The 13,964-nt window shown below is 41.0% G+C and overlaps 1 protein-coding gene across 3 annotated transcripts in view; it reads right to left on the bottom strand.

The window, feature by feature from the left end:
* DHRS7B (dehydrogenase/reductase 7B) overlaps positions 1–13,964 on the bottom strand; it is a 99,478-nt gene that overhangs the window by 30,198 nt on the left and 55,316 nt on the right. For all 3 annotated transcript variants that reach the window (XM_053694697.1, XM_053694699.1, XM_053694698.1), the window contains 3 exons: positions 4,452–4,662; positions 1,740–1,832; positions 1,331–1,483 (listed from right to left, as the gene is read on the bottom strand). In XM_053694697.1, coding sequence (XP_053550672.1) covers positions 1,331–1,483; positions 1,740–1,832; positions 4,452–4,662 — 457 coding nt within the window. The remainder of the gene's footprint in view (positions 1–1,330; positions 1,484–1,739; positions 1,833–4,451; positions 4,663–13,964) is intronic.

Here is a 13,964-nt window from a genome sequence, read left to right as displayed (position 1 = left end):
AAAACAAAGCAAATTTGATTATAAAAGTAAATTGGAAAGTTGTTTAAAATTGCATGCCCTATCTGAATAATGAAAGTTTAATTTTGACTTGACTATCACTTAGGTAAGTGTTTCTATGTGGTCGACGTGTTTATGAATCATTTAGAAATGAATTCATGGCTGTAGCTGTTTGTATTATTATTGTAATGATTCATAGCTGTAGTGGTTTGTATTATTGTGATGATTCATGGCTGTAACGGTTTGTATAGCTAATGTAATGATTCATGGTTGTAACGGTTTGTATAGTTATTGTAATGATTCATGGTTGTAACGGTTTTGTATAGTTATTGCAATGATTCATGGTTGTAACAATTTGTATAGTTATTGTAATGATTCATGGCTGTAACGGTTTGTATAGCTAATGTAATGATTCATGGTTGTAACGGTTTGTATAGTTATTGTAATGATTCATGGTTGTAACGGTTTTGTATAGTTATTGTAATGATTCATGGTTGTAACAATTTGTATAGTTATTGTAATGATTCATGGCTGTAACGGTTTGTATAGCTAATGTAATGATTCATGGTTGTAACGGTTTGTATAGTTATTGTAATGATTCATGGTTGTAACAATTTGTATAGTTATTGTAATGATTCATGGCTGTAACGGTTTGTATAGCTAATGTAATGATTCATGGTTGTAACGGTTTGTATAGTTATTGTAATGATTCATGGTTGTAACGGTTTGTATAGTTATTGTAATGATTCATGGTTGTAACAATTTGTATAGTTATTGTAATGATTCATGGCTGTAACGGTTTGTATAGCTAATGTAATGATTCATGGTTGTAACGGTTTGTATAGTTATTGTAATGATTCATGGTTGTAACAATTTGTATAGTTATTGTAATGATTCATGGCTGTAACGGTTTGTATAGCTAATGTAATGATTCATGGTTGTAACGGTTTGTATAGTTATTGTAATGATTCATGGTTGTAACAATTTGTATAGTTATTTTAATGATTCATGGTTGTAACGGTTTTGTATAGTGAACTTTTGGATTTCAGAAGACCAGAATACAAGTTGCTCTGGCCTAGAGATAGCGCAGTTCAGAGCTGTACTATTGTCGTTTCTTAACAGAAGTTTTGGAACTGTGGAATGACAAAAGTCTAAGACTTGTATTAATACTTCTAGTATCATGTGGTGTTATGTTAGAATTTGAGAGAACGACGGTACAAAAAGATTATACTGAATAGAAAAGCACAGTTATAATTTCTACTGATACATATGACTAAACAATAAATAAGGCCAGGTTCTCAGCTTCTGAATGTTCTGGCTAATGGATACATACCTCCATATTTGGACCCATCACCAGTTACAGCGTTCACAGAAAGGTTTGTCTGGATATAGCCTGGACTCACTACTGTGACGTCAATGTCATGTGGTTCCATCTCTGCTCTGAGGCAATCAAAGAAAGCTTGCGTAGCATGTTTAGAAGCAGCATCTGGATAATAGATTTAACAGAATTAAGAAGTAATAATTTCTCTATAAATGTGATATAACAGTATGGTAACAAGCATTAGTATGGGTTTTTGAGATCTTCTAGAGCACCTACAGACAAAAACAATTTTGGTCCACCTTGGAGAATCAGAACATTGTGAATGTGCCTTAGAATGTCCAAGTGGGTTTCCTTGGGGATGTGCGACAATAGAGCTGTGTAGGATAATGGCCCAGGGTAAAAGAGCGGGCTGTGTACTTACAGGCTGATCGGAAAGGTATACTAATCTTCCCCTGCACGCTGCTGATGGCCACAATATGCCCACGTCTGTTCTTGATCATAGATGGGAGAAGAGCTTGAAATGAGAGAAACACACAAATCATTCCAAGGAAACAGAAAATCTCAGACATTAATTAAAAATAGCTGCAAAACAGCAGATGGGTCGCTCTATTAGGTAGATTCAATATGAGCTGCACAGTGATAATGTTAATTCCTAGTCTCACTGTGTGTGCGTGTGTTCATTCCTAGTCTCACTGTGTGTGCTTGTGTTCATTCCTAGTCTCACTGTGTGCGCGTGCTCATTCCAAGTCTCACTGTGTGCGCGTGTGTTCATTCCTAGTCTCACTGTGTGCGCGTGTGTTCATTCCTAGTCTCACTGTGTGCGCGTGTGTTCATTCCTAGTCTCACTGTGTGCGCGTGTGTTCATTCCTAGTCTCACTGTGTGCGCGTGTGTTCATTCCTAGTCTCACTGTGTATGTGTGTTCATTCCTAGTCTCACTGTGTGCGCGTGCTCATTCCAAGTCTCACTGTGTGCGCGTGTGTTCATTCCTAGTCTCACTGTGTGCGCGTGTGTTCATTCCTAGTCTCACTGTGTGCGCGTGTGTTCATTCCTAGTCTCACTGTGTGCGCGTGTGTTCATTCCTAGTCTCACTGTGTGTGTGTGTTCATTACTAGTCTCACTGTGTGTGTTCATTCCTAGTCTCACTGTGTGTGTTCATTCCTAGTCTCACTGTGTGTGTGTGTGTTCATTCCTAGTCTCATTGTGTGTGTGTTCGTTCATTCCTAGTCTCATTGTGTGTGTGTTCGTTCATTCCTAGTCTCATTGTGTGTGTGTTCGTTCATTCCTAGTCTCATTGTGTGTGTGTTCATTCCTAGTCTCACTGTGTGTGTGTGTTCATTCCTAGTCTCACTGTGTGTGTGTGTGTTCATTCCTAGTCTCACTGTGTGTGTGTGTGTTCATTCCTAGTCTCACTGTGTGCGCGTGTGTTCATTCCTAGTCTCACTGTGTGTGTGTGTGTGTTCATTCCTAGTCTCACTGTGTGTGTGTGTGTTCATTTCTTGTCTCACTGTGTGTGTGTGTGTTCATTCCTAGTCTCACTGTGTGTGTGTGTGTTCATTCCTAGTCTCACTGTGTGTGTGTGTGTTCATTCCTAGTCTCACTGTGTGTGTGTGTTCATTCCTAGTCTCACTGTGTGTGTGTGTGTGTTCATTCCTAGTCTCACTGTGTATGTGTGTTCATTCCTAGTCTCACTGTGTGTGTGTGTGTTCATTCCTAGTCTCACTGTGTGTGTGTGTGTTCATTCCTAGTCTCACTGTGTGTGTTCATTCCTAGTCTCACTGTGTGTGTGTGTGTTCATTCCTAGTCTCACTGTGTGTGTGTGTGTGTTCATTCCTAGTCTCACTGTGTGTGTGTGTGTGTGTGTGTTCATTCCTAGTCTCACTGTGTGTGTGTGTTCATTCCTAGTCTCACTGTGTGTGTGTGTTCATTCCTAGTCTCACTGTGTGTGTGTGTGTTCATTCCTAGTCTCATTGTGTGTGTGTTCATTCCTAGTCTCACTGTGTGTGTGTTCATTCCTAGTCTCACTGTGTGTGTGTTCATTCCTAGTCTCACTGTGTGTGTGTTCATTCCTAGTCTCACTGTGTGTGTGTGTTCATTCCTAGTCTCACTGTGTGTGTGTGTGTGTGCATTCCTAGTCTCACTGTGTGTGTGTGTGCATTCCTAGTCTCACTGTGTGTGTGTGTGTGTGCATTCCTAGTCTCACTGTGTGTGTGTGTGTTCATTCCTAGTCTCATTCTGTGTGTGTTCATTCCTAGTCTCATTCTGTGTGTGTTCATTCCTAGTCTCATTCTGTGTGTGTTCATTCCTAGTCTCATTCTGTGCGTGTTCATTCCTAGTCTCACTCTCTGTGCCTGTTTGTTCATTCCGAGTCTCACTCTCTGTGCCTGTTTGTTCATTCCGTGTCTCACTCTCTGTGCCTGTTTGTTCATTCCGTGTCTCACTCTCTGTGCCTGTTTGTTCATTCCGTGTCTCACTCTGTGTGTTTGTTCATTCCGTGTTTCACTCTATTTGTTTAAAATTCTATAAAATCATAAAATATATAAAAAAGTTGCAAATGAGCAGGACATCCTTGTGTACAGCTGAAAGAGACATAGAAGTTCAACAAGCAAGAGGTTAAAAGGGATAGAAAGGTCAAAGTACAAGTGTGCCTGCACTATGCTTCTAGTAAAGGTTATTACTGTATTTCTGTGGCATACACACATATGCTGTGAGGGCCGTGCACCAGTATTCAAGCTGGCGCGTATTGTGTTTGTAAAGATTAATTTGTGTCAAACAAGCCACTGCTGACTCTCTGAGCTTGAATACTGGTGCACGGCCCTCACAGCATATGTGCATATGCCACTAAAAACACTAACCTTTACTAGAAGTATATTGTAAAAATGCTCCCATGCATATCCCTGTACTGTGCAATACTAAAATATACGTTTCTATTATTGGTTTACAAGCCCCAGGGCTGCCCTATATGTGGAATGTCTAAAGGGCGTTGGAGTCACTAGAACCAGCGAGAATCTATTTATTTCAATACAATACAAGGAAAAGGGGAAAAGGGAAGCATTGCTGTGCATCTGTAGTTTGTGTAGGGGCCGACCGTCTGCAAGGTTCACCAGGGGCCAATATCTCACTTATTTTATTCACCTTTAGTCAAAGCCACCGGACCAAAATAGTTTGTATCCATGACCATCCTGTCCACGCTGACGTTTGTATCCAGTATGGTACCACGGTAACTTATCCCAGCATTATTGATGAGAATGTCCACTCTCCCCACAAGATGTAGAATCTGCTCTGCAGCACTGGCCACGGTGTTCACGTCTGACAGGTCAAATATCACCTTGTGAGGTTTGTGTATCTGTGGTACGGGGGAGAAGCATTCAGTCTTTTACAGCAAATAAACACATGGATTGTCTCTTTAAGAGTGAGCACATTGCACACACTCACATTATGTAACATCTGCACACCTTGTATATAACGCCCCCTACACCAGTCAGCATATAGCCAATGACAAGGAGAGAGGAAGGGTATGACATGAGATCTGATGACGTCATGTGCCATCAGATTGACAGTTTGCAGCCAAGAGGGCGGAACAAACTATTACAAAAGTGAAAGCAATATAGCTGCTTTGTACATTCTGTCTGGCCTTGTGTCACACTACTGAGCTTTTTTATACATTTTATTCACTTTGTGTCTAGATAAGAACACCGCAATTAGCTGCCAATATTTCATATCTGAGACACTATCTCACACACTGTACTAAGCTGACGTTAGTGATTCGCATTTGTGAAAATTTTATTGCAAGTCTACTTCTAAATACCTTTTTCCTTAGACAAAACCAGCAGTCGGTATCCGCCCTGAAACATAAAGAGGCTGAAGCAACTCTGATATAATCATTTGTTCCCTGACATCAGCGCTCCGCAGACTACATACGACAAGACACTGTACTATGTGATATAATCATTTGTTCCCTGACATCAGCGCTCTGCAGACTGCATACGACAAGACACTGTACTATGTGATCTAATCATTTGTTCCCTGACATCAGCGCTCTGCAGACTGCATACGACAAGACACTGTACTATGTGATATAATCATTTGTTCCCTGACATCAGCGCTCTGCAGACTACATACGACAAGACACTGTACTATGTGATATAATCATTTGTTCCCTGACATCAGAGCTCTGCAGACTACATATGACAAGACACTGTACTGTGTGATATAATCATTTGTTCCCTGATATCAGCGCTCTGCAGACTACATAGGACAAGACACTGTACTGTTTGATATAATCATTTGTTCCCTGATATCAGCACTCTGCAGACTACATACGACAAGACACTGTACTGTGTGATATAATCATTTGTTCCCTGACATCAGCGCTCTGCAGACTACATATGACAAGACACTGTACTATGTGATATAATCATTTGTTCCCTGACATCAGCGTTCTGCAGACTACATACAACAAAACACTGTACTGTGTGATATAATCATTTGTTCCCTGACATCAGCGCTCTGCAGACTACATAGGACAAGACACTGTACTGTGTGATATAATCATTTGTTCCCTGATATCAGCGCTCTGCAGACTACATACGACAAGACACTGTACTGTGTGATATAATCATTTGTTCCCTGACATCAGCGTTCTGCAGACTACATACAACAAGACACTGTACTATGTGATATAATCATTTGTTCCCTGACATCAGCGCTCTGCAGACTACATAGGACAAGACACTGTACTATGTGATCTAATCATTTGTTCCCTGACATCAGCACTCTGCAGACTACATACAACATGACACTGTACTATGTGATATCATTTGTTCCCTGACATCAGCGCTCTGCAGACTACATACAACAAGACACTGTACTGTGTGATATAATCATTTGTTCCCTGACATCAGCGCTCTGCAGACTACATAGGACAAGACACTGTACTATGTGATCTAATCATTTGTTCCCTGATATCAGCGCTCTGCAGACTACATACGACAAGACACTGTACTATGTGATCTAATCATTTGTTCCCTGACATCAGCGTTCTGCAGACTACATACAACATGACACTGTACTATGTGATATCATTTGTTCCCTGACATCAGCGCTCTGCAGACTACATACGACAAGACACTGTACTATGTGATATAATCATTTGTTCCCTGACATCAGCGCTCTGCAGACTACATAGGACAAGACACTGTACTATGTGATCTAATCATTTGTTCCCTGACATCAGCGCTCTGCAGACTACATAGGACAAGACACTGTACTGTGTGATATAATCATTTGTTCCCTGACATCAGCGCTCTGCAGACTACATACGACAAGACACTGTACTATGTGATATCATTTGTTCCCCGACATCAGCGCTCTGCAGACTACATACAACATGACACTGTACTATGTGATATCATTTGTTCCCTGACATCAGCGCTCTGCAGACTACATACAACAAGACAATATATAAAAAGTGCTTAGTGAGTACAGCGCTACAAAATCCTAGAAAGAAGGATTTGTGGCTAAAGATGGTGTCCACGATTGGTATAAATATAAGTGACGAGTTGATAGTATTGCAAATAGCCTATAGGTCTAAGTGCATGAGTATTATAATATATACGAACAATAATAACTTATAATGGATCAGATGCTCCTATATGTTACGTTAAAAACCATTTTCTCTACAATTATTCTTTAGTAGCTTTATTGCACTATGTCCGTTTTTCTCGTTATTTTTTAGGTTCAAGATGTTATAATGAAGTTTTAATACACACCTCAAGAAGAGGACCTACACAATATAACTACACCTGTTTGGATATATACTTTGGACACATTTAAGTCTCAATAGACTTCTCAATACCATTTGCATTTGGAGTTATCAGTACCTTTTGGGAACATTTGTTACACCTTTTTGGGATTATTTGTTACACTATATTATATATATCACTATTTTTAAGGATATATTTGACTATCACCAAGGCATTTTTTTGGAAACACTTCACATATTTTTTCACAGTTGTGATATCACAAATTTTATATTTTTATATATTTTTATATTTTTGATATTTCGATAATTTTTTTATATATTTTTAATTTTGAATTTTTAATTTTTTCACATTTTTTCACACAACCTTATATCTTATATTTTTCATTGGGACACTCTACCAAGTCGATATAACATAGGATCTCATGACCATTCTTCAGTTTTAAGACTGTATTCTGGAACCTCCCTATTTTTATGTGCACTTATTGGTACCATAGATTTGTTTTTATATCCTGTCATAGAACTGTGTTTTAAAGGACTTTTATGTATTTTATGCACACACATATTGTCAAGGATTTTTAACTATATATGTTAAATCAAATGTTATTAGTAAAATATTATTAGCAAAATAAATGGTTTTTAACTTAACATATAGGAGCATCTGATCCATTATAAGTTATTATTGTTCGTATATATTATAATACTCATGCACTTAGACCTATAGGATATTTGCAATACTATCAACTCGTCACTTATATTTATACCAATCGTGGACACCATCTTTAGCCACAAATCCTTCTTTCTAGGATTTTGTAGCGCTGTACTCACTAAGCACTTTTTATATATTGACATTTTGGGATCTGGTTGGGAGATTCCGCAACAAGAGCACAGCTTGTATGGTTGACATCTTGGCGCTGCAAGATATACATCTATAACATTGTACATACAACAAGACACTGTACTATGTGATATCATTTGTTCCCCGACATCAGCGCTCTGCAGACTGCATACGACAAGACACTGTACTATGTGATATCATTTGTTCCCCGACATCAGCGCTCTGCAGACTGCATACGACAAGACACTGTACTATGTGATATCATTTGTTCCCTGACATCAGCGCTCTGCAGACTACATACAAAACACTGTACTATGTGATATCATTTGTTCCCTGACATCAGCGCTCTGCAGACTACATACAACAAGACACTGTACTATGTGATATCATTTGTTCCTCGACATCAGCGCTCTGCAGACTACATACAACAAGACACTGTACTATGTGATATCATTTGTTCCCTGACATCAGCGCTCTGCAGACTACATACAACATGACACTGTACTATGTGATATCATTTGTTACCTGACATCAGCGCTCTGCAGACTACATACAACAAGACACTGTACTATGTGATATCATTTGTTCCTCGACATCAGCGCTCTGCAGACTACATACAACAAGACACTGTACTATGTGATATCATTTGTTCCCCGACATCAGCGCTCTGCAGACTACATAGGACAAGACACTGTACTATGTGATATAATCATTTGTTCCCCGACATCAGCGCTCTGCAGACTACATACAACAAGACACTGTACTATGTGATATCATTTGTTCCCTGACATCAGCGCTCTGCAGACTACATACAACAAGACACTGTACTATGTGATATCATTTGTTCCCTGACATCAGCGCTCTGCAGACTACATACAACAAGACACTGTACTATGTGATATCATTTGTTCCCTGACATCAGCGCTCTGCAGACTACATACAACAAGACACTGTACTATGTGATATCATTTGTTCCCCGACATCAGCGCTCTGCAGACTACATAGGACAAGACACTGTACTATGTGATATCATTTGTTCCCTGACATCAGCGCTCTGCAGACTACATACAACAAGACACTGTACTGTGTGATCTAATCATTTGTTCCCTGACATCAGCGCTCTGCAGACTACATACAACAAGACACTGTACTGTGTGATCTAATCATTTGTTCCCTGACATCAGCGCTCTGCAGACTACATAGGACAAGACACTGTACTGTGTGATATAATCATTTGTTCCCTGATATCAGAGCTCTGCAGACTACATACGACAAGACACTGTACTATGTGATATAATCATTTGTTCCCTGACATCAGCGCTCTGCAGACTACATACGACAAGACACTGTACTGTGTGATATAATCATTTGTTCCCTGATATCAGAGCTCTGCAGACTACATACGACAAGACACTGTACTATGTGATATAATCATTTGTTCCCTGACATCAGCGCTCTGCAGACTACATACGACAAGACACTGTACTGTGTGATATAATCATTTGTTCCCTGATATCAGAGCTCTGCAGACTACATACGACAAGACACTGTACTATGTGATATAATTATTTGTTCCCTGACATCAGCGCTCTGCAGACTACATACGACAAGACACTGTACTATGTGATCTAATCATTTGTTCCCTGACATCAGCGCTCTGCAGACTACATACGACAAGACACTGTACTATGTGATATAATCATTTGTTCCCTGACATCAGCGCTCGTCAGGACAACACACAATTACATGACACTGTATTATAACAGGCTCTCGTGTGCCGCCGTCATCGCTGGCATTGGTAACTGACAGAGGGCTGTAAACACCAAACTGACTATGCTGGTAAAGCAATTGGAAAATTCTCAAAATGAGGAGTCAAAACTACGGAACCTAAGTTACATTTTTAAAAAGACAGAAATGTTTTACTCCCCTTTAATGTGTTCCCAATGATCCATTTTACCTGCTACAATGTATTACATTGATTACAAGTAGCCCCATTACCTTTGTTCCAGCATTTTAAAAAGCTGATTTTGCCTGCGGTAGCCACACCTATACTGAAAGCTTATATACTTAAGTATAGGCTATTGACAAGCTCTGTAAACACAGCCAGCAGAAAAATGTATACTCCCAGTGGGGGGTTAGGAGAGATAAGCAACACATTGTTAATTTTCAGTCATTCTCTCTAAATATTGAGCTTTAGTATACAGACAAAGATAACATAAAGAAGCATATCTGTGCACATAAAATGATAAAATAAAGAGATCAGATTTCTCGGCAAGCACAACCCATTTTGATGGGTGGTGGTTTCAAAGGACAAAACCAGCTATTTCATATACAAAAAAAAACTAAAGAAGAAATTTCCCATACATTTTATACTCTGCAACTGGTATAACAAGTCATTGAAAACACATTAAGGAAAAAACTAATTTTACAGTGTACTGTCCTATTAAAAAGGATCATTAAACCCATAATGTTTCTTTCATCTACAATTTTAAAACCACAAAATGACCAATTTAACTCTTGGTATCCTTTGTTGAGGAGCAGGCTCCGGTCTGGAATACTGTATGGTGCCAATTTTGCAAGAATAATTTAAACAATGTTATACACTGTGCAAACCTAGCTACTGTCATATGGTTCTCCACAGGCACACTACCTACCCAGGTAAAAAACAAAATTTATGCTTACCTGATAAATGTATTTCTCTTGTGGTGTATCCAGTCCACGGGTTCATCCATTACTTGTGGGATATTCTCCTTCCCAACAGGAAGTTGCAAGAGGACACCCACAGCAGAGCTGTCTATATAGCTCCTCCCCTAACTGCCACCCCCAGTCATTCGACTGAAGACAAGCAAGAAAAAGGAGAAACTATAGGGTGCAGTGGTGACTGTAGTTTAAAAATAAAAAAACACCTGCCTTAAAGTGACAGGGCGGGCCGTGGACTGGATACACCACAAGAGAAAGAAATTTATCAGGTAAGCATAAATTTTGTTTTCTCTTGCAAGGTGTATCCAGTCCACGGGTTCATCCATTACTTGTGGGATACCAAAGCTTTAGGACACGGATGAAGGGAGGGACAAGGCAGGAACTTAAATGGAAGGTACCACTGCCTGTAAAAACTTTCTCCCAAAAATAGCCTCCGAGGAAGCAAAAGTATCAAATTTGTAGAATTTAGAAAAAGTATGAAGCGAAGACCAAGTCGCCGCTTTACAAATCTGTTCAACAGAGGCCTCATTTTTAAAAGCCCATGTGGAGGCCACCGCTCTAGTGGAATGAGCTGTAATTCTTTCAGGAGGCTGCTGGCCAGCAGTCTCATGAGCTAAACGGATTATGCTTCTCAGCCAAAAAGAAAGAGAAGATGCCGAAGCCTTTTGGCCTCTCCTCTGTCCAGAGTAGACAACAAACAATGCAGATGTTTGACGAAAATCCTTAGTAGCTTGTAAATAAAACTTTAAAGCACTAACCACGTAAAGATTGTGTAATAGACGTTCCTTCTTTGAAGAAGGATTAGGACACAGTGACGGAACTACAATCTCCTGATTGATATTCTTATTAGATACCACCTTAGGAAGAAATCCAGGTTTCGTACGCAACACTACCTTATCTGTATGGAATATCAGATAAGGGGAATCACACTGCAAGGCAGATAACTCTGAAACTCTTCGAGCCGAAGAGATAACTACCAAAAACAGAACTTTCCAAGATAAAAGCTTGATATCTATGGAATGCAGAGGTTCAAACTGAACCCCTTGAAGAACTTTAAGAACTAAATTTAAACTCCATGGCGGAGCAACAGGTTTAAACACAGGCTTGATTCTAACTAAAGCCTGACAAAACGCCTGAACGTCTGGAACATCTGCCAGATGCTTGTGCAGAAGAATAGACAGAGCAGAAATCTGTCCCTTTAAGGAACTAGCTGACAATCCCTTCTCCAATCCTTCTTGGAGAAAGGATAATATCCTAGGAATCCTGACTTTACTCCATGAGTAACCCTTGGATTCACACTAATGAGGATATTTACACCATATCTTATGATAGATTTTCCTGGTGACAGGCTTTCGAGCCTGAATTAAGGTATCAATGACCGATTCGGAGAATCCACGTTTTGATAAAATCAAGCGTTCAATCTCTAAGCAGTCAGCCGCAGAGAAATTAGATTTGGATGTTTGAATGGACCTTGGAGTAGAAGGTCCTGCCTCAACGGCAGAGTCCATGGTGGAAGGGATGACATGTCCACCAGATCTGCATACCAAGTCCTGCGTGGCCACGCAGGTGCTATCAAAATTACAGAAGCTCTCTCCTGCTTGATCTTGGCAAATAGACGAGGGAGGAGAGGAAATAGTGGGAACGCATAAGCCAGGCTGAAAGACCAGGGCACTGCTAGAGCATCTATCAGTGCTGCCTGGGGATCCCTTGACCTGGACCCGTAACAGGGAAGTTTGGCGTTCTGACGAGACGCCATCAGATCCACTTCTGGTTTGCCCCATAGTTGAATCAGCTGGGCAAATACCTCCGGATGGAGCTCCCACTCCCCCGGATGAAAAGTCTGCCGACTTAGAAAATCTGCCTCCCAGTTCTCTACTCCTGGGATATGGATAGCTGAGAGATGGCAAGAGTGAACCTCTGCCCATAGAATTATCTTTGAAACCTCCAACATTGCCAGAGGGCTTCTTTTCCCCCCTGATGGTTGATATAGGCTACAGTCGTGATATTGTCCGACTGAAATCTGATGAACCTGACCGCAGCTAGCTGAGGCCAAGCCTGAAGAGCATTGAATATCGCTCTTAGTTCCAGAATGTTTATCGGAAGGAGGGCTTCCTCCTGAGTCCACGAACCCTGAGCCTTCAGGGAGTTCCAGACTGCGCCCCAGCCCAGAAGGCTGGCATCTGTCGTGACTATAGTCCACTCTGGCCTGCGGAAAATCATTCCCCTGGACAGATGGACCCGAGAGAACCACCAGAGAAGAGAATCCCTGGTCTCTTGATCCAGATTTAGCAGAGGGGACAAATCTGTGTAATCCCCATTCCACTGATTGAGCATGCAAAGTTGCAGTGGTCTGAGATATAGGCGGGCAAACGGAACTATGTCCATTGCCGCTACCATTAGGCCGATTACTTCCATACACTGAGCCACTGACGGCCGAGAAGTGGAATGAAGAGCACGGCAGGAAGTTAGAAGCTTTGATAACCTGACCTCTGTCAGAAAAAATTTCATTTCTACTGAATCTATCAGTGTTCCTAGAACTTGTGAGAGGGGAGAGAGAACTCTTTTCTTTGTTCACCTTCCACCCGTGAGACCTCAGAAAGGCCAGAACAATGTCCGTATGGGACTTGGCGATTTGAAAAGTCGACGCCTGTATCAGAATGTCGTCTAGGTAAGGAGCCACCGCTATGCCCCGTGGCTTTAGAACCGCCAGTAGGGACCCTAGAACCTTCGTAAAGATTCTTGGTGCCGTGGCTAACCCGAAGGGAAGAGCCACAAACTGGTAATGCCTGTCTAGGAAGGCGAACCTGAGGAACTGATGATGATCTCTGTAAATCGGAATGTGGAGATAAGCATCCTTTAAGTCCACGGTAGTCATATATTGACCCTCCTGGATCATAGGGAGGATGGTTCGGATAGTCTCCATCTTGAAGGATGGGACCCTGAGAAATTTGTTTAGGATCTTGAGATCCAAGATTGGTCTGAAAGTTCCCTCTTTTTTGGGAACTATAAACAGATTTGAATAGAAGCCCTGCCCCTGTTCCTCCCTTGGAACTGGTTGGATAACTCCCATAACCAGTAGGTCTTGAACACAACGTAAGAATGCCTCTCTCTTTATCCGGTTTACAGATAATTGTGAGAGATGAAATCTCCCCTTTGGAGATGAAGCTTTGAAGTCCAGAAGATATCCCTGGGAAACAATCTAATGCCCAGGGATCCTGGACATCTCTTGCCCAAGCCTGGGCGAAGAGAGAGAGTCTGCCCCCCACTAGATCCGGTCCCGGATCGGGGGCTACTCCTTCATGCTGTCTTAGAGGCAGTAGCAGGTTTCTTGGCCTGCTTCCCCTTGTTC

The sequence above is a fragment of the Bombina bombina genome, chromosome 11, assembly GCF_027579735.1.
Source record: "Bombina bombina isolate aBomBom1 chromosome 11, aBomBom1.pri, whole genome shotgun sequence".
In the NCBI taxonomy this organism is placed as follows: Eukaryota; Metazoa; Chordata; class Amphibia; order Anura; family Bombinatoridae; genus Bombina; species Bombina bombina.
The sequence above is the reverse complement of the archived record's forward strand: the minus strand, read 5'-3'. Positions and strand labels throughout refer to the sequence as shown.